This window comes from Coturnix japonica, chromosome 7 (assembly GCF_054131305.1).
Source record: "Coturnix japonica strain WE chromosome 7, WE-NBRP24, whole genome shotgun sequence".
NCBI classification, from domain to species: domain Eukaryota; kingdom Metazoa; phylum Chordata; class Aves; order Galliformes; family Phasianidae; genus Coturnix; species Coturnix japonica.
This window is the reverse complement of record NC_140669.1, coordinates 31,320,094-31,346,389: the sequence shown is the minus strand read 5'-3', so window position 1 is coordinate 31,346,389 and position 26,296 is coordinate 31,320,094. Positions and strand designations below refer to the sequence as shown.

The 26,296-nt window shown below is 38.9% G+C and overlaps 1 protein-coding gene across 4 annotated transcripts in view; it reads left to right on the top strand.

Moving 5' to 3' along the window:
* The window catches only part of HECW2 (HECT, C2 and WW domain containing E3 ubiquitin protein ligase 2), a 131,704-nt gene that overhangs the window by 20,381 nt on the left and 85,027 nt on the right, over window positions 1-26,296 (top strand). For 3 of the 4 annotated variants that reach the window (XR_014948127.1, XR_014948128.1, XM_015867659.3), the window contains exon 2: window positions 13,641-13,981. Coding sequence is in view for 2 of the 4 variants with exons in the window: in XM_015867659.3 (XP_015723145.2) it covers window positions 13,690-13,981 (292 nt within the window). In the remaining 2 variants the exon portion in view is untranslated. Of the gene's footprint in view, window positions 1-7,169; window positions 7,244-13,640; window positions 13,982-26,296 lie in introns of those variants that run through there. The other variant, XM_085552835.1, reaches the window with a different exon arrangement.

Sequence of the window (26,296 nt, the reverse complement as noted above, 5' to 3'; positions counted from 1 at the left end):
AAGGAGATTTTATTAGTTTATTTCCCTGACTGTATTAAATTGTATAAATTAACAGACAACTTGCTAATAAAATCCTCTGTTTATTGGAGGGTGACAGTTTTTCTTCTAAGTGTGGTGTGGATCTTTGTAAGAGTATTCCTGGCAGAGTGGCTTGTGCATAGTTTTGTCATCAAGCTTTACAAACCTGCTGTTGAGTCATTGGTAATGAGAGCAACAATATGAATTCTGACAATGCCCTTTACTCTTTTTTCATCTATGGGTTGAAAGTTGTTTTAAGTATTCACATAGGTAAAGGCCATACAGCAGTAACACCAGACAGGTACCAATAAAGGAAGCTACTGTTATGGGCGCTTTGGTGAGGAAATCTTTCATATGGCAGCTCTCGGCTGAGTGTCCTGGGAGGTTTTAAACCCTTTCCTTGGTGTATTGTACTTTGAAAGATGTTTCAGGGTTAGTTGAGATGATGTTGACGCATTCTGAAAGGAACCTTGAAGTAGTGAAGGAATAACTTGTTCTCAGTCCCGGGAAGTAATGGAAAATCCATTTGGAAAGTAAACAGTCTTTACTATGGTTTTCATATTTAGCACGATAACATGAAAACTTCAGTTTTATTCTCGGAACTCTCATTATTTCAGAAATGTCATTGTATGCAGACTGCCTCTGACCGGTTCCTGCCTCTATTGTATCTCTTATTTTTGTGTGAGATTGACATTAGATATAAAATACATGTCATATTTCCAGTATATTACCTAATTCTGTTTTCAACATGATCAAAAACAATTGCCTGTTACAAAATGTAGGGAGTACGCACCATTGTGTTGACTAATTGGAAATGATGCTGCTGCTTGTTATACAAGCAAAGAAACAAAAAGTGAAAAAACAAATCAGAAACCACAAACCCACCCACAACCACAAAGAAACTGTTGAATGCCTAGGAGCAAGCTAATGGTACGAAGCTGAATATTCCACTGTAGAAGTAATGATAATAGAAGAGTTGAGTCATGTGTGAAATGGGTTGATAATGAGCTCATTACATGTTACAGGTAAGGAGAAAGCCTAAGGATAAGCTTAGTAGTGGTTATAGGAAGTTCTTTCTTATAATGTTCATAACAGGATACTGGTTTAAATGTGGGGTTGTTGGCACATGTGATGTATTTGACTTGGGTAATGTTCTCTTTAAATCTTGGTAGGCTTTTCTGAGTATATTGTTTGAACATTAAACCCAATGTCTCTGACCTGCTGGGAGCAGGAGGCCCTCTGTGCTCTCTGGTGTATACAGAAGAGCAAATGCAACTACTGGAAGAGTAAAAATAAATAACACGATTTCAGTGAGCTTTGAAAGGCTGATGACATGGCATCTAATGGGAATGATTTAATTTCCTGGGTCCCTAGAAAGTTCCTTGATGGAACTATGTCAATATTCCCTGATCTTTTAATTACGGTTCCTTTCCATCTGCAAAATGGTCTATCCAACTACTAAAGGTGCTTTTAACACATTTTAACAGCCTGTTGGTTTATTTCTGTGCAGTGTCTGCTCCCTGCTGAGCTCTGGTAGAGCAACACCAGCTTCCCTGTGTTGATGTCCAGTGCTTTGTGAGTCACGAGGACAATACCAGACTGAGTTGTCCCATCATGACACACACATGCGGCCCATGGCTGCTGCTGGGTTTAGTTCAGGATCTGAGAGATTAACTACATCGCTCAAAAATCTTTTAAATTTATAGCAAATTAAGAAAATTTTACAACTTCATCTTCTGTGCTTGTACAGTACTTCAGGTTTGAAGCTGCTTGTCCTTAATTGTGCAATATTTTTCTCCGTATTTATTGTAAAATATATGTGTTTGGCAGTTTGCTTTGAAGGTTGGCATTTTAGTTTAGGGTTTTCCTTTGCATCAAAAGGATCTAGTTGCATGTCATAAAGCTCAAATGCCATAAGCATACTCTTGTATCCTTAGTACCCTTTACTGGCTCTTCTATTCCCATTTGCTTCAGGAACTGTACCTAAAAGTTGAGGTATTAAGGAAGAGGCACAGTGACGCTTGAATTCGAAACTTTTGCCACATCTGACAGGGGTGTTAATTAGTTAATTTGCAGGTAACTGATGCAGCCTGTACTGTGGTAGCACTAGAGGTTGGCTGAGCAGTTCTCTGCAGTCTCTTAGAAGTGGCATTTGCTTTCTCAGCCGTAGTTGCTGCTGTGTGTTGGCATCTTCCTGTTGGAAGATTGTTCCTTCCATAGAAGGCTCCAAGTGAAGCTTTTTGAATGAATGGGGGATCAAATTGCTCAGCATATATGATGGTAGTGTGCCTCTGCAGCAGACCTGTGTTGTCACCAGATGTGGCTGGGATGGCAGCAATAGCTATTGACTGCTTCTGGTTGTTTTTGTGACTTAGAGGAAGGTGTCCTAGTTTTGTCCTAAATTTGTAGTAAATATAGTACAGAAAAATGAAAAAAAATCAAATTAATTTGGACTATATCAGACCATACTGATAGCAAAATTACAAAATTACAAAACCATGACAACCATTTAAAGTGTACTGAATGGAACTTGGCTTTGGTAATAAGTGTTCGGCTTCTATGTTCTATGTTCTTGAAGCATAAAATGTTTCCCAGTAATTTGGCTGCATTCTCTAATGACTGATATTCTTCAGGTGTTTCATTATCTTTCCTGAGTTGGATATTGGCAGCTGTGGGATCTGTTTGTATTTTAATCAGAGCTTTGCGAATATGGTACAGCGTGAGTAGGTATGTTAGGGAAGTTGTGACAACAGCCTCTACTTGGTCGGGCTGCTGCTGCTGTTTAGGAAACACAGCTTCAGTTTAATGCTACGGAGCCTTGTGGAAGGGCAGCTGCATATACCCAGCATTTAATCTTTTTTTTTTTAAGTTGAGCTATGGGAATTACATCATACGGTCAAAGCAAATGAGTGATAATGACTGTAATCACAGGCTCGTGTAATTTATTAGATAAAGGATTAAAAATCAACGCAGTCTGCAACTACGGGCACTACAGAGTTAGCTAACTTTTTTCTTAACAGCTGTTAATATATTGGTCCATAAGCTAATATATTGAACCATATTGCTAAGCTAGCCTGTTATCACGGGAGTCTTCATTCCTTACATCTCTTTGGTGATCCTATTACTGTCCTCTGGGGCCAGGTTCTGTTAGCAAAATGCTTCTACCCCTTTTGTCACTGCAGGTGCTGGAATTACCCAAATTCTCAACTGAAGGTTTAAGGTAGATGTTTTAATGGGGCTGTATGCCTATTTGGTAGCATTTGCACGTGCTAAAGAGGTGGTTGGATCATGGGCTGGAACTGTATTGCAGCCTTGTACTTCTGGGTGAGTACTTGACTTTGCACCTTCTCTTTGTGCTCTCTGAAGTGGGAGTTGTACAGAGCACAAATAAATACTCTGTAAAAATAAAAGCAAGTTAGCTCCTTTGTAGCATTGTTCATCCTCTAATGGATAATGAGGTTTGTGCAAATTAGCAGCATTTTGAAGTGCACCTACGCACCTGGTTTGAATAGCTGGAGAACTTTTGTTCTTGCTACATTACTTCCTTAATTACATTCCTTTGTCTTCCCTGAATATGCCTGAAGATGTTGGATACTTACTTGGGGCAAACACAAGGAGATAGCGCTGGATTCAAGGAGTAGTGCATATGATATTGCCATATATTTTGGAGTCCAAGTAGAGATTTTGATACCTTTGGCCATTCAGCAGTGTATGCCAGGCTATACAGATGAGTGCCAGGAGGAAGAAGATCGGTACTGGGTCATGCTACAGAGGGCTTCCTGCAAGGCACTGCCATGGGCTGTACGTAGTTGAAGGGCTATAGAATGATTTCTTCGTGCTGCTGTGGAGAGATCAGGTTTTGAGAGATGACCTTTACTGAAGAAGCACAGGAAAAAGAGCAAGTGGGCATTGCATTGTAGGTGTTGAAAAATCCTTAACTGTGTGACTGGGGAAAACCAATCAACCAAGAAGTGACAAAAACACCTAACCAAAACTGGATGCTGGGTGTTCAGGGGAGAGAGGTTTGTTTAAAGCACAAAGTGCAACCACAGATGATGCAATCTGTGTTTGATTGTTATGTCAGTGATGTGCCCCATAAATACTGAGTATTTACTACTTTAGAGTGGGAGAAGGGTGCTCTGCCCAGAACTGGAGCATTAAGTGAATTTTACTCTGAAGTAGTAGCTGTGAGTAGTTGTATGTTTATAGAATGCTCCAATGCCAAATTGTCTTCACAAAGAGTAAGCCAAGGGAAAATCGCTGTCATGTTATCATTCCTGTAAAAGGATTAAAATGGTGAGAGTCAATGTTAAGAACCTTTGTTTTGACAAAAGCATAGTTATCCTTACTAAAGAAAAAGGAAATTGGCTCTAATATAAAGCCCTGTTGTTTAATAGGTGTGTCTCATGGGCATTAAGTTACATTTTTGTTATACAATGACCAGTAGAGTAAATTCAAAATCAAACCAGAGTTATTTAAAAACTACAGATCTCAGTATTTTACACAGGTACTGGAATGCAGTGTGCTGTGATTGCCTTGGTTTCATTTCCTGTTGCTTCCTAACACAATCAACTGCTTACCAAAGAGATGTGTTTTGATGTAAATACACCAAGGTCATTTTAAAAACAGTAGACAAACACACACACACAAAAAAACCCAACACCTTCAAAATTTCCCAACCTGAACTGTAGCAAAGTGTAGGCCTCCAGATGAGATTATCTTCTGTTTGTATTGTTCGTATCACATGCAGCTGTATTTATAAACACCGATTTCAATCTCCTTCCGTTTCTGGGTGCTGCAGCACCTTGGCCCTGGGGTGAGTTTATATTGAATTGCGCTGCATTACACTGTGTGCTTGTGGAGCCACACACAGGGTAGCCTTGAGTAAAATCTACTCAAGGGGAAGTCTTCAGGTTCCTTTATGCGTGGATCTCAAGGGCTCTTTAGTGCAGTGATGAATTAGGGCCAATGACAGTGGTGTAAAGATATGCAGTGCGAGTCCTCTTAGCATTGTCCCATTTCTTTGCAGAAGGAAGATGAATGAGAATCGTTCTGCCTGGAGAAATCCTCTGATACTTGTCTCTATTTTTAGCTCTACTTATTAAAAACTCATGCATGTTTAATAATAAAAGCATTAATTCATAATAGACCTCATCTTTATATAGCTCACTTTGTGTTGTTGGTTTCTTTTCCATTAATAGTTCATTTAGATTCTGGAGGATTTCTGTTTTATTTAGTGCAGAAACTGCACAAAGCAGCAGTAATCCTGCAAGAGGAAAAATGACAGTGTGGGATCACTCAACTAAATAATGTATTGTAATGTGTATTCCCAGGGGCAGGAAGCATGATACTTCGCTATTTCTAACTTCTAATGGCCTGCATTCTAGCTTGAGTAATTTTCTTTTAAAAGAGAGAGCACAGCAGACACTGACAAATGTATGTAGGTTGCTTTGAAAGTAATGCCTCCTATTTTATTTCCATGGAAACCACAACAGATACAAAGGGCACATTTTCACAATTTACATTTCGCATTTTCATACTTTGGGTTGTACCTGCGGGTGCTGGTGGTGTATGGGGGTTACTGCAAGAGTGGCATTTTTCCCATAGCAAAGGTCCTTAAAGCTCTAAACTGCTTTTTCCTGTGAGTTTTTTGGAGGAGAAGATCCTTAGCGCTTTCCATCTGCAAAGATTTCTTTCATAGCTCTTTGAATTTCAGGAATATTACAAACTTAATATACAGGACACATTTGGTGTTGTGTTTCAGTGTTATTTATACTGATGGTGCTATACATTCTGCTATAAAAAGTACGAGTGTGGTTGTATGATGGTGTGTATGCATGTGGTTTAATTGTCACTTTTTAGGTATGAGCTCCTGTGTGTCTTGGAGTACTGTGAAAACAGGGAATCAAACCAAAGGTGATGAAGTGGAATTCCACATTGGTCTAGTAATACTGATGTGCAAAACACGATAGGGTTGCAGTGTTTTTGCTAATGCCCTTAAGGTCATAACAATGCTCAGTCAGCAAGCAAAGGCCCTTATCTCGGAGCTGGCTCGACTAACTGTTCTCCTACTCCTGCCAGTGTCAGGGACATCTTCCATAGTGATTGCTTTGTAAGTTTCCAGGCAAAAAGATCCATTAAACTGTAGTCAAGCAGAAATGTACTGACACTCTTGTATTCCAGCCAAGGAGCATCCTCAGATCTTTCTGGAATGTCGTCCTATTGGGAGTGTAACTGGCATAAAGTTTTTCACTGTTATCTCAGAAGAGTAAAAAGGGCAGTTGAACAGAAACTATGTTTATGGAGAGAGCTGCTTGCTTTTCATGTAGTTAATAAGTTCTTTAAAGCTTTCACATACATAAGTATCAGCAGTTTTGTGTTTTAATCACAGAGTAGTTACACTGTTGTTCGTTCATCTTACACTAAAGTAGCTTCTTGTGGAGACTATTTTATATCTTTCTGCAGTAGAGGTTTAAAGAGGCTGTAGTTGAGTTGGACTGTGTGCCTTGACATGATAAGGCTAAACAGAGAGCAATCACAGCAATACCCAAAGGGAAGTTCTTCAGGACAGTTGCAACTAGCACTAGATAGATCTGTCATGAACACTGAAGATCGGATCTGTGGCAGTGGGGATTCTGATTGTAAAATTATGCAGTGATATTGTAGTAATATTGTGGAGTGATTCATCTAAGGCTGTAGTTCCATGCAAGGCTCGATTCAATTGCTGCTTATCTGCTCATCCAGTCTCTGCCTCACTTCTGAACTACAGCTTTATTAGGAATCCTGTTACATATTCAGATGACTGAAGGAAATGAACTTAAGCACTTTTAAATGGTTTCCAATCCTGGAGTGGGTTGAAGGGCTGTGAAATACATTGTCTATGTAGCCTTTTCCATGTGCAACTGTACTAATGTACTACTCTCTGGCTGTATGATTTGCGCCCACCATTTAAATACATATATATTAATGCTGAACGATGTGCTTTTTGCCTTAGGGGAGGTTTTTGGTCAGTCTAAATTGTGTCATGGTTTTGTAATCTGAGCTGATCTTTAACGTCTGAGCTGAGTCACAAGGTTGAAGTCAAAGGAGACAAGTGTGTGCATTTGCACTTTGCCTTTCTTCCCTTCTCCCCTCCGACACTTTCCTTGTTTGGAAATATCACCGTGAGATTTCAGCACAATAATTTGTGGCTTTGTCTTAAGATACTTTAATACAATTTCTACAAGTGAGTATTTTCATTGCTATTACTTTGATTTATGCTGCTTTTAAAAGCAGCCGGTCATCCTCCTGTTATGTAGGTCTATGGGCTTTATTAGAGAGTGTAAGCAGAGCAGCAGGTAAATAAAGTGCTTCAGAATTTAACTTGCCTCTTTGCTCTTCTGGATATAACGACTGGGGGGTTGGAACTTCATGATCCTTGAGGTCCCTTTCAACCCAGGTCATTCTGTGATTCTGTGATTCATATTTCAAGACATAATATCCAATAAGCATGAAGTTGAATTAAAGTAACCTTAAATTTAACTTTGTTAAAAAAAACAAAACCAAACCAATTAATGGTCATTTAAATACTTAAACTGGATCTGAGTCCTGTGTCAGCTTTTGTGGTTGATGATAATAATTTTGTATCATTTTGAATATTTTTTCTTCTGTTGCTTTGTAAAAGAACACCACACATTAAAGATGTGTCCCGAGTTGGCTACTCAAGAAAAAGATGGAGTACAGATTGTCAGTGTACAGGTTAGAGTAACTCAGGAAAAGAGAGAAGCATCTCTCACTTCTAATTTTCCTGAAGTATTTCAATATCCTTGTAATTAAAAAGTAGTCTGGGAGGTGGAATGATGTCATTTCTCCAGTTTGTAACATACCTCATTCTTTTGATTCATAGAATCACAGAATCTTTTGTGTTGGAAGGGACTTTCAAAGGGCACCTATTCCATCTCCCCTGCAATGAACAAGGACACCTACTGCTAAATCAGGTTGCTCAGAGCCTGATCCAACCTTATATTGAATGTCTCCAATCAGGAATTCTCTAGATTTATAATGTTCTTTCCTCCAGTACAGTGGCTGGACTTGTTTGTGTCGCTTACTTGGATAACTTATTGTTTAATTTATTGTGCAGATCTAGTGAAGATTCAGCATTCCATGTAGCAATATTGAACAGCTGTAATTATATTTTAGCTGCAGAATCTCCTCAGTTTTCTACATGATGTGAGAGCTCAGCTCTGTGCAGTTACTTCTTGATGTGCTGCAAAAAAATTCCATTACATGACACGTGTTGATTAATTCGTGTGCTAAATCATCTTGAAGCCTTAGAATATAGCCATGGCCATGGAGGTAAGCAGGTGACAAAAGTAGAGATCACAAATAGCTGACCTGCACTTGTGTGATGTGACATGTTTGCTTTTCTGTGGTTGAATGGGAAGCACCCAGATGCGTTAGTTTACCTCTGGTCTGATAATGTGTTAGCTAGCAGGGAAAAGCCCAAATAATCCGACAGTGGAAAATACCTTTTGAGAGAGAAATGCCGTGATGTGAATCACAGGAAACTTGTAGCAGAAATTCTTGGAATCACTCAAGGAGACATGACAAGAAAAGGGCTTAAGGCCTTCTGGGTGGAAGGGTGAGTTTAATCTCATTTCTTTCTGTATAGAAGAAGATGCTTTTTGTCATTTCTATCTGATTTCATTTTATTTTTTCCCAGACCAGGCCTGTATCTTCACATGGTCATATAAGTACCTAGAAGGTAGGCCTGGGAGGAAATCTGAAGAGCAGCCAAGTCCATCCTTTATCTCAGGGACCAGCTGCTTGTGTCTTTGCTGAGTTAGCGGCTGGTGCATGGATCTGGCAGGGCAGTGTGAGAGGGGCAGAAGGGCATGGTCTGTGCAGACTAGCTAAGGGCATGAGCTAACCATGTGGTTAACCTTCACCCATCTTCCCAGGCAGGCTTTGCAGCCAGAAGTGAATTTTAACTGTGCTGCTCCTGGCAGAGCTTCTAGCAAGTGGGAAGGCAGTGTATAGAGGGCTGCAAATGGGGATGTGGCCTCACGTTATCCTAGTGTGGATATGCAGAGGCACTGACAGTTAGGTGCCCATCTTGAGATGTGTACAGGGTTACACATCTCGTGTTTGAAAACAGGTGCAAAGGCAATGTGTCTAGCTGCTGTATGCCGTATTCTGTTTCTGCACATAGCATTACTGTGGCAGCAGCACAGCAGAAGAGTAGGAACATGGATTCAACAAAACGCCTTAAAAATGATTCTTCATCTATCTGCCATGTTAAAAAATCACTAGAAAGTCCTCAAAAGCAGAGGCAGCCTGCAAGACCCGTAAGCCTCAGAAACATAAGCAATATAAACAAGTAGTGAATCATGGTTATGAGTAAGATAAACAAGGCAGCTTGAGAACTCTGTTTTATTTTGTATGGTGTTTTTTTGAATTTATTCCATTGCAGCAATTCCCAGACCTTCATTCATATATTTGAAAAGTTACAGAACATTTGACTGTATTAAAAGTGCTTTGATGCTGCCTTTGAGTTTCTGTTAGTGAAGAAGACTGAAGTCAAAGGGATTTTCCCTGTGTTTTGTGTATCAAGTGGAACCTTTAAAATTCTTCACTTTTCCCAGTTGTGGCCCCTCTGTGATTAGCAATTCAAAGGTATATGTAGATAAAAATAATCTTGAACTCGTGCCACTCAGAAATTAAAATGAAACGAGTCTCATTTCTCTCTAAGCTTCTTGTGAAGTATTGAAGAAAGCCCTGATACAGATAAGCAGCTTTGGTACAGGTTTTACTTTTCAGCTGAAATAGTTTGCTGAAATTATTCTTCGCTACTTTTTCAAGTGCCTGTTACTCCTGTGCTTTAGATTTGCTTTCCATATTTTGACTTGATTTGAATGGTGTTATTTGCTTACATGGCATGATGTTCTTGCAGTTCTTGACTGATCACATTCAACCTGGTCACTTGTACTGTAAGTAAACACAAACTGTAAGTAGTTAAATTAATGGCTCCTTTTTTTTTTTCCACTCTTAGATGCCTCCTTGTAGTTTGTGATTTATGACTATCATCTTTTTTCTTCTTAGAATATGTGTCATTTTTGTTTCTGCACAGTTCTCCTTAATGAACCTCCCAGCTTATTGTGAGCTGAGTTTTGACTATGGATCCCCTTTGCGCCCTGTTTCACTGAGTACGAGAAGTATTCTAAAAGCTTATGACTCTTGACTTTTTAATCTTCTTTTTCCCATAGTAGGAGCGCATTTGTATGGGAGTTTAGTTGTTTACTGCTAATACACTTTGACGACTTTAGGTTACAATATTCAATTACAATTTATATCGTGACTTTTAAAGACACCTGGTTTTAGCAGTAAAAATGGAACAGGCATCTAATAATTAGATTTCTTCAGAAATGATAATTACATCCTTGTTTCACCAAAATGACACCAACTAGGACTTCAGAAAATTGCCTGTTAGACAGGAGCTAATGTTTTTCTCAGGCTGTTCTTATCTTTCAAACTGCAGGATAGTTATAGCTAGTACAAGTTAATTCCCATGTGTGCTTAGCCATGGATGAGTTTGTCCATCTGCTGGATATATATTTTCAATATGTTCCAGCAAATGTCAGTGTTGCCACGGGTGCAATGTACTGCTTTGCAGTGCAGAGAAATTTCTGCATCTCTGCTATAAAAACTTTGTCTTTAACTTACACTTCTCCAGTATGAGCCTTGTTTTGTAGTAATTTTACTGTTGTAAAACTACTGTACATGGTAGTTAAAATCAAGGTTAAACTCCAATGTGTGGCAGAAGAAAATTAACTAGATAGTGCACTATCCATCTGTTAATTAATCTTGCCCAGTCTCTCTGTTCCATTGTGAATTTTAAAGTATAGCTGTTAGCATGTACTGTTAGCCAGATTCTGTTGCTAGAAAGAAAGAAAAGAAAAAAGGGTGGGCAGATTGTATAACTTAGTTGGAGAGCTGATGTCCACTGGCACTTACCTCACTAAGGGCTTGGGAGGGCTGAGGCTGATCTGATCTTTGTGTGTTTCTGTGTGTTGTAAGAAAGTTGATTTTTTTCTTTCTTTTTCTGTAATGTTTGATACTGAACCACACGCTGTCTATAATGAATTGTATGCAACTGTCTGAGTTGAACTTTATGTTACCAAAATGGCTTTTTATTGTTTTAAAACATTTCCAATTTAAGGGAAGTTGGAAAAAGGAAAAGAATCTGTGGTACATTCAAAGACTGTACACTGAAATTGTGTCAGAAAGAAAACTCAAGATGAGTGAAGGAAAGGCACAGGTTTAGGAGAGTTATGTGGAGATAGAAGAAAAACCAAGAAAAATTAAAATAAACCCCATAAATATGATTTATTTACTAAGACTATGTTGATCATAATCTTGGGATGTCAGAGTGCTGTAGCTGATTTTATTTCTAATTACTAAATGTCATTTGGACTCTACAGGCAATGGTTTCTGTTTAATAAACCACTTGTCAGACCTGTAATTGGTAGCAGTATTTGTAGTTCTAATTACAATTAGAATACTATGGATGTGGCCAACCAATCCATTTGTTTCCAGTGGACTCTACCTTATTTTAAATTAGAAGCTTGCTTGCTTAATACAAGGAACACTATAACAGCTGACATTCAGCACTGTCTGACAATGCTCAGGTTATTTTAAGACAACAAATGCATCTGCGTATGACAGCTGAAAGCTGTGACACATGGAGTCATAGAGTAGAAGTACAGAACAGCTTGAATTGGAAAGGCCATTAAAGATCCTCTAGTTCCACCCCATTGCTACAGGCAAAGGTTTCAACACAGTAGATTAGCCTGATAGAAAAAGATGAAATCCTAAGAATAGTGCTCAGGTATCTTCTTTTTTATTGGTGCATGCATACATGGACATATTTCTCTTAGGTACGGTTATATGTATGTTTAGAAATAAAAGCTTACATTATACATCCTTGATTGAAATGATTCCACATTGCAATGGAATAATTAATGTTGTCACTAGTTAAAGTGCAGTCTGGTCAGAAATGTTGAAAAAGTATTTTCAGAATGGGGAGTGTATAGGGAGAAGATAGAGATGCATTGTTTGTATCCCATGTGAATAGAGTAAATAAGATATCGTTCACAGGTTCACTTGAAAAACAGATCAGCAGACTGTTTTCTTCTTAAGAAAGATGGTTCTGCCATTTGAAGACATTGTGGTTTTATTTTTATGTTTTATTATATTTCTGTGTTCAGTTTTTGGCACCTCAGTTCAAAAAGGACATGGAAGTATGGAGCAGGCCCAGAAAAGGGTAGTGAGGCTTGTGAAGGGCTTGGGAAATCAGCCCTATGAGGAGCTGAAGGAGCTGGGGCTGTTTAATGTGGGGAAAAGGAGGCTGAGAGGAAGCCTTATTGCTCTCTTCCAGTATCTCAAAGGTGCTTACAGTGAGAGGGGCTGGTCTCTTCTCACTGGTGACAGGTGATAGGACGAGGGGAAATGGCCTCAAGTTGCGTCAAGGGAAGTTTAGGTTGGATGTTAGGAAACACTTATTTACTGAAAGGGCAGTGAAACACTGGAACAGGCTCCCCAGGGAGGTGGTTGAGTCACCATCCCTGGATGTGTTTAAGAGCCGTTCTGATGTGGTGCTCAGAGATGTGATTTAGCAGGGAGTTGTTAGAGTTATGGTACTATGGTTAGGCTGCAGTTGGACTTGATTTACTTTAAGGTCTTATCCAACCTGAGTGATTCTGTGATTTCCTCAGTAAGACAAAGAAACAGTAACTCCATATAAACTATTTGAAAAAGGCAAACAGCTTCGGTCAAAGACACGTGATATATTACAGAGTTTTCATATCCCCTCCTATTTCTAATTCCATCTTGCTGCAAGCTGTTCCCTTGGCTTCAATATTTTCCCATTTCTGTCTTCCTTTCTGGTGATTTGTTTCAAGTTGTGGGCATGTTTTCAAGCAATAATATGATTAGTAGCTCATTACAGATAATCAGACGCAGGTTGTGTGTGTGGAGGTATGGGCTGATGACATTAGCATGGCATTCCAGCAAAGACCTTCTATCTAAAAAAAATCCTTACAAAACCATTTTAAATATTGTAGCTCTGTGATATAATATTTCTACTGAAGTGGTGTGTCCAACTGTATTAGTATTTTTATCATTTCTTTGATTCTAAACATTCAGCGTGCAGCAAGTATTGTTAGGAACTAACAATGGTAAAAGTAGGTGATATAAAATTGCCGTGATTTCTTAGGTGGAAGGTGATTTTATTATTTCTTCACTCCTCAAGCCACTGTCAGACTTCATTTTGTTTCTATAGCTACATGTGCTTGATAGATGGTCTTGGATGCTTTGCTTTCTATTGCATTCTGGCCTACAAAAGATATTTCATGATACGTAGGTAAGTCTGAAGTTTGGAGTGAATGATTCATGCTTTTGTTAGTCTTTATTCAACAACTAAGTGGCTGTAGCAGTAAATTAATTAAGTAAAAGATATGCTTAGTCCATTTTAAGTTTCTCTGTGAACAGTCATGATTAAACTTTTTTGCACTAAGACATTTACATTTAATGTTTGGCTGAGTAACCTGTTGTCTCACTGTGTCTTTTTTTCTGCTTCATGGTAGATCTCTGAACAACAACTTCTTCACATAAATTGATAAAAGCGAGGAAGAGATGGCCAGTTCAGCACGAGAACATCTGCTATTTGTGCGACGTCGCAACCCGCAGCTCCGCTATACTCTGAGCCCAGAGAATCTGCAGAGTTTGGCATCTCAGGGCACCATGGCTGAGAACATGAATTTGCAACGTGCCAACAGTGACACTGACTTAGTGACCTCAGACAGCAGGTCTAGTTTGACAGCCAGTATGTATGAATACACCTTGGGGCAGTCTCAGAACCTCATAATATTCTGGGATATTAAGGAAGAAGTTGATCCAACTGACTGGATAGGACTTTATCACATAGGTAAGTCAGAACCTTGCTAAAGTACTTCGGAGTTTCTTGCTTTTTTGTTGTTGTTGTTACATCATCTTTTGAGATAAGATTGTAGTGGATCACTCAGGTCATGCTTTGCTTTTCTTAATGGAGTGTGCTATGGGAAAATATTGATCCTATTGTCTGTAGATCTGGTTCCATGGTGATCTACTAGGGGGTGAAATGTGTTCATAAGTGACAAATGTGCAGTTTCCCATGTTTAGTTTTGCTGCAGACTAATTACTGACTGAAAAAATCTAAGGACCATATTCATCATGTCATCTGACACGCTAACTATTCAATGGTGATGTTTTTTTATGGACATGTAAATTCTCAATGTGTTTGAATAGGTTTTTTTTCCTCCAGTTCTTTTTAGAACTGAAACTGCGTCACTTCTGAATGAGTTCTGAAATTTCTGTTTATGGAAAATTAGTATAGTAGAAAATCCTCTGAAGAATTTATTTATTACTTTCTTGTGCTCTGTGAGAGGAACGTAGGAAGGAATATACATTTCATAGGAGGGAGCTGAAGAGAGCTCTAAGATGATGGGCAAGGGCCTGTGGGCAGCGTGTGCATTAGTTAGCAGCGTGGATCAGTAGGTCAAAGCAGTTTGTGCTGTGACCCTGACATCAGGAGGATGTTTAATTTGGGATTTAGCCTTGTACTGTGTTGAATCACTGCCCTGGATCCAGATATTCCTGTTGTGTGTATGTGGCTTGGAGCTGTCCAAAGGACTACGAGCTGGAGTGTGTTTAGTTGGCGGTATCACAGGCACGTGGAGTTTGATGTCCTTCTGAAGGAATCCAGTTTGTGCGCACTAAAATTACTTTCTGAATGTAGCTAATGCTCAGTAACAGGGATGGTTATGTGGTCTGTTACAAATTAGCACTGCTTCTCTGATTTACCTGCTGATGTCAGAAGAAGCTGTCAGTGTAGCCTACCAAAAGCAGATGCAGCAGAAACTAGTGGAAGCAGGTCTGACCACTGGAAATTTGTCCACCAAGTCACCCCATTACTGCATCATTGCATGTTCCTTGCTGGGGGAAGGCTGTTTCATATTGATTTGTGCTGTTCTGTGCTTACCTGGTCATAAAAACTCTACTGGAGAAGCTGCATCAGCTTTTCCTGGAACTAGATGTGTACTAACACCTAAACAAATGATTTAGACAAATCATTAGACAAATGATGCTCTCTGTAATCAATGAGCGGTGAATCTTCCCAATAGCATTTGCAGCCTGAAGTGCTGTAAAAATACAGACTGCTAAATGAAGCTTAAAAAATTTGATTTACATATGCTGAAAATTTCCTCTGAAAAATGAAATTTCCCTTTTTATTTCTTTATTTTTTTTTCTTTTTTTTTTTTTTTGGGTTGTAAGTGATTTTATCTTACTTTCATAATTAAAAATGTTTCTACCTTCAGGCTTTCAAGCTCATAAAGCACTAAACAAAATTCAGTTATAACAGCTTCTTATAATCCTATAAAGAATAGCTAAATTGAGGCCTTCTTGGGCCTAAAAGTTGCATAATACTACTGTGTAGTACCAGGGTATGATCTAAGTGTTTGTTTTCCTGTATTTCTTGATAAATAATGAAGGATCTGGGAACTCCTTTAACACCCAGCTTTCTTCTTCTCTTCCACTTGGAATCAATCAGCACAGGTGAGGGTTTTGTTACTCATTTTTAAAATAGATCTGAACAGAAGCTTTTCAGACTGATGGCTGCATCATTCTGATGGATGAAATCACACATTTTTCACAACCTGAGAAGTAAGAGTATACTCAGCCTGATAGACATGCTTTGTCTATCTTTATTTCCTTTTATAAATAAACTCAAACACAAGTATGTAGCATAATTAAAAATAAACACATTTTAAAGAATGTGATCTAAAAGCCTTCAATTTGCTTAGTTTTTAAATATCTAGATGAGATACAGAGATAAGATATAGGCTTTTTTGTAAGGCAGTGTGGATGTACTTTAGGAATTGCTCCTGCAGGCTTCAGTTCTGAGATGCACGTGTACTTTTACATCAATTACAGGGAGAACCAAATTGATCCAAAACACTGTATGATGTAATCCAGGATTTTTAGTCCCTCATTTTAATCAGTGTACATTTACTACTTTGGGAAAGTGAGAACACTGATTTTCTTAGGAGGAGGTTGTTTATGGGTTAATATATTGAAAAATAGAAACTTAGTTCTCAAACATGTTATTAAGATCTAAAGTAGTTGCTTAAAGTTATCCATTCTGGTCTTTCTTTCAAATGGAAGCCATTTTGCTTACAGAGTTGCTGTCCTCTGGCATTGCCTACTGAAAGCAGTGCAGATTGTGTGCAGTCACTAACACGGGACAGCTCTGGGTTTGTGCCAGCCTGATGCTGTACTTGCAGTGCCCCGGCACTTCTAGTAAAGCACCATTTTTCAGGGAGCTGGGAATAGAAAAAGGCAGATATTTTGATGTTAGTAAAAAACAAAGAAAAAATGACCAAAACCCACCATCACCAAAACCACAAAACCCCCACATTGTATAACCGAAAGCACAATCCTATGACTTTTTTTATGCTGGTTGTAAAATTAGCTTTTATAGTGAAAGCTGATCACTGTTTGAACAGGGAAAAGAGTGGTTGTCAATTCTGTAAATGAACAGATGGGGAAATTCTGAGAATGAAAATCGTTCTGAGCTGCGGCTTTTGTACAGAGAGATCTGTCAGGTCAGGAGCAATCCAGGTAAATTTGTCACTTCAAATTAATTTTGCGAAGTACATCCATTATAAAAGGAATTGAAAATGACACACTGGGAATCCATCTTCTTCATTCATTAATATATTCAATTAGCTCTCATTATATTCTACTCATCTCAGTCTTATTATTTTCTATCACAAGGAAGCAGTTAATTCCGTGCTTCAGTGCGGCTTTACTGCGTGGTTCAAATCGCATTTGGATATGAGGAATTTTACTGTGTATGGGAAGCTGTTGATCACAGCCTGAACCTCTGATTAAACCATCTGAGGCAAGTAATGGGTCAGCTGCAGGAGTACAGGTGAAGGTAATTCAGCTGTGTTCCTAGAAGGGGTAGAGCTTGACTCCACCTCTCCGAGATCCCATTTTAGGGCTGACCACCAATAAGGTAGCATCTCTTTCTGGAGATTGCTCCAGAATGGAGTTCTGGTGGCAAGCCTCAACATTTTCCATCTTGACTGAAGGCCTCAGAGTTGGTGAGTTTTTCCCATAGATACCCTTTGGCCATCTATTTATAACTATTCTTGTATTATTCTAACTATACATAACTATTCTTGCATCGTTCCAACTGTATACACGGCTTGCTGTCCCCCTTCCTTTTATGAGAGTTAGTATACATTGCTATACAAATTCACTCCTGCAGGTACATCAGCTGGTACAGTTGATCATAAGACCTTTAGTAATGAGTCACTGACTTTCTTGCTATGTGGTATGTAGAGGTTGATGTTTAATTAGCTTGCATTGGGGAACAGTAGGTAGAGATTTTTGTTGGTGTAATACAACTTCAGAGAAATATTTGAGCTTTAAAAGCTCAAATTTACCGAAATAGTTTGTTGTCTTTTTTTTTTTTTTTTTTTTTTTTCATTTGTGGAAAAAAAATGGGAGAGAAAAATAAATAAGTAAAAAGGGAAAGAAAAATAAGTTCTACGTGGAACAAATATATTCATGTGCCCAGGTGGTTAAGAAGGCCAGTAGCATCCTGGCCTGCATCAGAACTTGTATGGCCAGCAGGACTGGGAAACTGCCTCTCTGTGTTAGGCACTCGTGAGAGCCCACCTCAAATACTATGTTCATTTTTGGGTCTCTCCCATGATACCGGGTTGCTCAAGTTGGTGTAAAGAAGAGCATCAAAGCCATTGAAGGGACTGGGAAACAACACCACAGGGAGAGCAGCTGAGGGAAGTGGGTCTTTTCAGTCTGGACAAAAAGAGGCTGAGGAAAGGCCTACATTATTAGACAGACAGGACGCTGCAGAGAGGAGGAGGTTGGTCTCTTGCAGATTAACTCTAAATTGGCCTATTTTTGCCCTAATTTACAGACTCCTAATTATGAGATGCAAGCCCCTTTTCTAGAGTGCCTTAGCACATTTCAAATGCTGCTTGTCAAAGGTCATAATCATTATTTACCTCAGGTGCTTCACAAAGGCTGTTTGTATTTTTGTTATACCTACAGCATGGATAATCAATAGCCTTTTTACAAAACAAGAAGGAATGAAAGATGGGGGAAAAAAAACCCTGATCCTGGGCTATGTAGGACAATTTAGATGGGATCTGTGTTTATACTAAGCCTCCTAGGGTAGTGGAGGTTGGAGCTTTTCCATTTCACGTCAGACAAGATTAAAAAGAAAAAAGCCTTCATGTAAACTGCCTTTAATACATATAAAATAGTGACTTAAATTAGACAGGGAGATTATAAAAATTTAAGATACTTTATCCTGAACAGATTTCTCTGGTTTTCATTATAGAAAATGTAGAACATAATAATTTCATTATCTTCTGGAATAGCCTGATTATTCACTTTTTTCTTTTTCTTTTTTTCCTTCCTGTTTTTTAGCAATATGGTTGCCCTCCATTTTGGACAGTACTTTCTTAGGGCTAGTTCTTCTGCATAGCAGTATTATTTTGTGGTTGCTCCTAGTTTTGGTGGTTGCTAAAGTTTGTAAAATGCAGGTATAAGGGTCAGTCCTTACCCAGCTTGGTCCTTGGTGTAGAACCTTTGGCTTAGTCTTCCAAGAACTTGGCTTTGAGCTCCTTGTGACTCAAGCTGTGGGGATTTGTTTTGTTTTTTTTTTCCCATTGTCTCAGCTGAATATGTAAACATTGTGGTGGTTTCATTCTGTCTAAATAATAATAAAAAGTAGCTCTGTCTCCATAACTCTGGAAAATACATCCCTGTGCATGCTGAGGTCTCCATTAAACTTATGCTGCGAATGAATGCTTAAATGAAATATATAGTAAAGCTAATCTCATATGAAACCCGAAGAAGGAATAAAGGAGGGAACTTGAATTCATGTTGGCCTGTATCTGGGTTTGGCACCAGTCTGTTTCATATTGACTTAGTAATATTATGGAAAGATGTGACAGCATGCAAGCCGCTTCTTGAGCAGGCTAGCGGAAAGAGGAGGCAGCCTAATTCACCAAATGGACTGGAAAATTGTTTGCAGTAAGGCTGACAGTGCTTAAAACAAACGTCAGTAACAAAGCAAAAGTCTTCAGAAGCCAACTTTACTTTTAGGTGTTACGTTTATGTTGGTCTTTCTTAGTAAAGCCTGAGCCCTATGCTAAGCTACTTTTCCCCCAATGCTAAATTTGGTACTTTCTCCTCCTCAGTTGTAATTGGAAACATTTGCTCAAAAATCACAGTAAGGGCGGGCAGTACAATACCTTCTCTTTACTGCAAAGACTGAAAATGCATAGAAGGTGCTTTCTTGTATTTAATTTGCATAGAGCTGATCCCTTATAAAGATATACTCGCTGAATTACAAGACACTTAGTATATTTAAGAAGGAAGGAATTAATTTCCTTATTAAAAAAAGCAAAATAGAATATTTTAATATATTAAATGTATCAGGAAGAAGTTCAGGCTGTGATTAAGTTTTACCATAACATCTAAACTTTTCAGTTAATTGTTTCAAGTTTTTGAGATATCCCTGACCTCAGAACTAGACAAACGTAGCTTCAGGCAGAGCTCTTTAGCTGTGTTGTCACTATCTTTTCCCTGCAGAAGGTTTTGGTGTGACAGCATTTACAATCCATTGGAGGGAAAGCAGTATGCTTCCCACCCTGTCTTTTTGATGGCAAGTGGCTGTTCTAGCAGATGGGAGGACAGCAAATATAAGCACTGATTAATCTTAACCAACGTATATTACTGAATTGATAATCTTCCATTTTATCTTAGTGTTGCCTTATGTTTGCGTGTCTTTTTACATCTGTTTGGAAGGGGTTCTCTTTTTACATTCGTAAAGACACTCGCTGGGCTGTTTTCTACCGTCAGATGAACGTACCGTACTGTATTATTCTCTAAATAATTTGGAAAGTTAATTCATCTACTGATTTGTTTTGTGTAAGTAATATGTTATGGAGCACTTTTGCATGATGCACAGTGTTAGAATACCTCTTTTAGCTTGTTTTTTTTGTTCAAGTCTTTGGCTCCTTCACCTGCACAGATGAATGTAAGTGGGCTTATTTTGGAATTTTATAGAATTTGATATTTTATTGAATATACTCAAAGTAACTTGTATCATAGTAGAGGTGACATAATCACAATCAGATCTGAAGAAAACTGGACAAGGGGTATTTGTTTGTTAAGTATATGTCTGAGAATTGAGTTTGAGCTTGATCCATTGCTGTACGTTGCTGTTAGTATCAAGCTCTCTATAACCATACACAGATGGAGATTTGATGGATGCAGGTCAGCAGTTTCAATTTTTTCTTTCAGTAAATATTACTAGAAATTCAGTTTGCAACTTTCCCTGACAGTAATTCTCTGATCCTTACTATTCGGTTGCCAGTAGATATTAACAGGTATGATACAAACTCTCGTGCTTTATAAATTCTTCCTTCTGAGGAAACTTGAGCTTTCTGATGGTTGTGTATGAGTGGAGCTGCACATCATGATGACTTTAGACAGATTGTATCTGAAAGCCCGGACCTACCAGGTGTCACTCCTGAAAAGAACTAAGAATTAAAGACATTCAGTGCATTGCAAGATCAGGACCTTAATCCATGTTTCATCTTTACTGTCAAATGTGGAAGCGCTTTCTTGCATATGAAGGCAATTAAGTCTAAATGGGTTTGACTTTGAGATGGGATACACATTGTAGAACATTATAGTGCAATATTAGACATGTAACATTGTCACTAAGATAAATACGCAACAATGGCCTTTTGAAAAAAGGAAAAAAAGGAAAGACTGTACGTGCACTGTACTTTCATTTGTATATAGCTTCATTCGTGATGTAGTTCAGCAGATGGTAGCCTGCACGGAGAAGGAAGATTCACTTGACCGTCTGATCAACATAGATGCATCTCTGAGTTTCAGTAGTTTTGCCCAAAGGTGGTTGTTCTCAAGATACTGGTGGAGATGAAATAATCCATTGAAGTCAACAATGGGTAAGATTTTTTAAGTAGTAATTTGAGGTAGTACTTTATGTCAAGCCCACAACGCCATTTCTTTGTTATAATCTTTAACTTGTAAAATACTTGAACAGTGGGATGAAAAATTAATTTTCCTTTTTGCTTAAAATATGAAAAATTAATTGTTTTTCTGGAAGTAAAAGCAAGCACAGCCCTCCTGACATGACCCAGGCATAGATGTTCAGAGTCACTAGCACCTAAGATTTACCTTTTAACAAAGTCTTAATTACAGCACACTTAATTGAATACATTCCTGTTCAAGCTGTTGAATGGAAGTTATCACCTTTCAGATTAGGGGAGATTATTATCTTTGGCGCTACCCTTTTCTGCCTGTTGTCTGAGCTGAACTAACAGTGCATTGAAATACAAAGTACAGGTTATGAGGGGCAAGTATAGAGGCTTACTTAAGAGTGACATAAATGAAATTTACAGGAATCCATTTTACTGTTATGGAACAATCAAGGAGCACAGTGCACATTATCAACAATAGAGACTGAGAACATGGTTTCACTTAGGTCTTGCTTTTTCCTTGTTCCTTCTCTTGCAGCCTAATATATGTCTGCTCCCATTGTTGGCTGGTCCTGCTCTGCCATTCAGTACAGCTGGAAGCTAAATGTACAAGGAATTTACTCTCCAAAGAGAACAACCAGCTCTGTGCTGGTTTAGCTTCTTGAATTGGATGAAGGAGGGCAGCAGAGGTAGCTAGGGAAGAGTAGCTGTCTCTTACGCACAGAAATTCTCCATTAGACCCACTCAGCCACAAAACGCAGCAGGTATGCCAGCACAGAGGGGGTGAGGAAATAGTATTTGTAGGCTGCTGTAGTAGGAGCACAGGTCAAATTGTGCTTTCTCTAAATGCTTACTTAAGCTTTGAGTTTCTTTTTCACCTCTGAGAATTTATCTCTTTTATTTTTGGCTAGTGATAATTTTAATATAGTTGACTTGGGTTTTTGGCACACTGGGAACATAAAGCAGCTTCTAGAGAGTTGCACAAGACTTTTTCCTTTTAGATTTGCTCTTATCCAGATTAATCAGCACAGCCATTTAGTACTTGCAATGAGTAGATTTGGCTTCATCTGCTCTCATCCTCGTGAGATGAGCTTAAGTTTTGAGGCTAGAAAGAACTACGTTATCATTCTTTTTGTATAAGAGTTAAATCTAAAAGAAATGATTTATCATTTCACAGAAGCATCACATGTGGAGAGAAAGATCCTGGGAATGTGTAGGGGAAAAAAGACATTTCTATTACTCTGAAAATTACACAGTGATTCTGAAGATAAGGTAGCAGTGTTCCTGGTTGTTAATGTGGACAAAAGCTGCTTATACTGTCCGTGCAGTATTCTAGAGTTAACTTATCCTTGAAATTCTAAATTCTCTCCTGGCGAAGAGGATTGAAAACATTCTGGGCAATCTTCCAAGCTCCTTTTTCAATCTTCTGCATCTGCTTCGTGAGAGATAATGAAGAAGAGATAATCATGATGCTATTGCTCGTGATGCGATTGGGTAATGTCTTTTTACTTAGGGCTGATGCGCAGTTAGACACAGTTAATCCAAACCTCATCATAAAATAACATTTTAATTTCCAACAGAGAACAGTCTTCTGTTTAGCCAGAGAATGAACCACCAATTATTTTCGGGTAGGTTTTTCATTCCTCAAGACTGATAACTAATGTCATGGCCTTCTAGTAGGTATTCACTCACCAGGCAACTCTAGACACTGCAAACAAATGGAAGGTTTATTTGAGCAGCTGAATAGTAAGGGCTTTCATCTAAAAATTGCAGATGCCTAAAGCGTGAGTCTTGTGATTTTTTATTTTTTTTTAAGAATGAGAAGACCCTGTTGAAGTACATTTCACAACAGGGGAGGATGATGAACTCTTTACAGGCCCTGCTTGCTCACCCTTCAGGGATCTGAATTACTTACTATTACTCCATATTTTACCAGAAAAGACTGAGAAATTTCATTCTGAAAATTAACTTCCTGGTAATAAACTACATAACCTGAAAACAAATGCTGGATTTTTAACTGTTCTTAGTCTGCAAAAGAAGGCTTGGGTCTTCTCTGTCTTATCTTCTGAATGTGTAGTGTTTCTGGAGGTGTGTGGGGGAGAATCTTATTTATTTTTTTAAGAATACATTGTTATTTGTATTTAGTTTGAGCTCTTTCTCCACATTCCCACTCCTTCCAGGAAGTTTCTCTTGTTGGAAGAGAAAATTTGTGGATTTCTGTCGCATGTTAGATTTACAACATTGTGGACTTTGTAAGCAAACAAATAAGAGAGCTGAAAATTGCTTGGTTTCTTCTGTCTCCACACACTTCTTGTTTGTGCTCCTGTCAGTTTATAGATTCATTCCATCACTGATTCTGCCTTTTTGTTTCTGCTTCTTAGCACTTTTATGTTGTGTATCTTTTGGTAAGGTGAGAGTGAATCTGAGTAGGATAATTCATAAGGATGATCAAGTTTTATTTGTTTTGCCCTTAAAAAACACTTAGAATCATAGAATGGCTTCAATTGAAGGGAACATTAAAGATCATCCAATTCCAACTCTCTTGTCTTGGTCAGGGCTGCCAGCCACTAGGTCACACTGCCTGGGGCCCATCCAACCTGTCCTTGAATGCCTCCAGAGATGGAATATCCACAACCTCTCTGGGCAACCTGCTCCAGCACCTCATCACCCTCTGAGTAAAAGATTTCTTTCTAGCATCTAACCTAAATCTCCCTTCTTTCAGTTAAAAGCTATTCTCCCTTATTCTGTCACTATCAGACTGTATAAGAAGTTGATCCCCCTCCTGCTTGTAAGCTCCCTCATCCTGCTGACCATTCCTCTCTTGGTGCAGCTCAGGATACTTCACCAATCTGGGAGTAGTTATGTTGCATTTAACTTGGTTATATTTTTCCTTTGGGAATGTACCAACCTGACTTTCTGTACAGTTCATTGGCTTTGTCCGCAAAGCATGGCAGGACGCAACATGAGGCTGCAGCCCCCATGGGCAGTTTGCAGGCCCACTCATGAAAAATGCTATATCTGACAGGAAACGATCTCATGGGAAGGCTGCTTGTGCCTTAGTTTTACTGTGTGAGGTAACAGCTTTGAAACGAGGAAATACTGCTAGATATTGGGATCAGAATTCTAAGAACTTGTGGTGGAGGAGTCAGTGGATAGCAGAGGGGCAGAGGTTTGGAAACCGTTTGGCTCACCAGAAGAAAGAGGAGAAAACTGCACAGGGGGATGAAGGCATATTCAGGTACAGACAAATAATTAAATACAAAAATGAAGACCAAGGCAGTCATCTGGAAAGCCAGAACAGACATGGATAATGAACTGTAAAGGATGTCAGAAGTAATGGAAAAAATCAAGATGGCTTTTCTGACTGAAGAGAACCTTTGTGCCACAGTCTGGGGGGTGCAGTTTGCTTCCATTGTGAGAGCCCTACTTGTTCAGTTCTCCTGAAGTGGGTTGGGGGCAATGGGAGCATCTCACATAGCTGGCTGCTGCTGATGGCATATGTGGGGAGACTCAGTGCCACGCCATGACCACACTGTGTTTCCAAGAGCTGCTTGTGCATGGAAGATGAGCCTCCCACAGGAAGAAAAGACACTTAGCATCCTTTCCGGCTGAGTACGAGTGTGCTTTGTCACTTGGTGAGTGTCCAGCCAAAGGCACCTTATGCTGGGTTGTCATGCTGCTAAAATCATGTCCAGCAAACAATAGTATGGAAAAAATTGGATGAAGAATGGCTTTTTATCCACATATAAGGATGGAGAATACTGAGAATACTTGAATCACAGTCTTCATTCTTCACGAGTATATGTATTTAAAGAGCTATTTCATGGAAGCTTTATTGCTTGACAGATGGATTTTTCATTTGTTCTTGTCACGATTTAAAATACTCCTAGACATGCAACCCTAGGCATATGAGTAGTTCCTGGAAAGGTTGTATAAACTTTTCTGGGTCATTTTTTTGTCTTCGATGAGTTGGTCATTTCCAAGAGTTCACTTGATGATGTTGTTGGAGACACTTCATGGTAGGAACCTCTCATTTCTTTGTCTCTGGCTGGGGACCACAAGGGTAGCCAACATCCCCAGAGCTCTGTCAGGAGGTAGTTCTGTGGTTCCATATGCACTGCACTGAAATGCTTTGTCTCGGGATGTGTACTTTGACAGTGTGGATTCTATACTCATAAGGGGATGCATGAGGGATCTGAAATCGAGGTCTCGTGGCATAATGGTGGCTTTTGATTTGATTGATTGATTGGTGATGTAAATGTAAATATTGAGGAAATGGACTAGAAGTATTTCAGCTTTCTTTCACTGGATGTTTTTCTCTAGGGAAATTAAAAAACAATAAACACCACAACACAAAAAACCTCAGCAGCAAACAACTTCCTGGTTAGCTACAGTGTGCAGCTTTTACAATGTATGTGAAGAAGCTTACAGTGATGGGAAACAAACACAGTGTTTTGCAGAAAATATTTCGAGTTCTCTTGGAACTTCCTCCTCATTTCTTTACAAATCTAAGGCTGACTTATTGTGTGTGTATTGGATGCGTTTCTTTCCAGGATGTGTTGGCTCATTTCCTTGAGCGCTATTAAATTTTCAGAATATTTTTTTCAGTCACAACAGATAGCTGAAAAAGCTTTAAGGAAGTGAGTCAACCTCCTGAAATAAATTGCTTGCTGAGTAGAGGATGCTGTGTTCAAAATCATATACGCCCTTGATAGTTTTGTGGATATTGATTTATAGGTATTCTCTGAAAACAAATTCGATATGTTTCATGTTCCAAAAGTATTTGGGGGAAAAAAAAATACCATGAAAGAGCTTCTGAGTATTCCTGTTAGCAATGTACTCATGGTCAAAATCTCTGATGCAAAATCGAGGGTGTAACTGGACTTGAGCATAACATAAGAAGTGTGACATAAAGGCGCTGAGTCCTACAGAGCTTATTAAAATAGCCTCTCAAATGCTGAGGGCTGCATAGGCAGTATCCTTCTCTTGCTACTTCATTGCTCACAAAACATTTGTATACTAGTTTTTGAGCCCTTTCTGATGATGTTCTTAATGTCCAGAGCAGCCAAAGGCAGCAGAACTTACTCTGTAGCAAGAAGCCTGCAGTCCAGTATCCATTCATGGGTGCAGGAGTTCTGGGAGGGAGT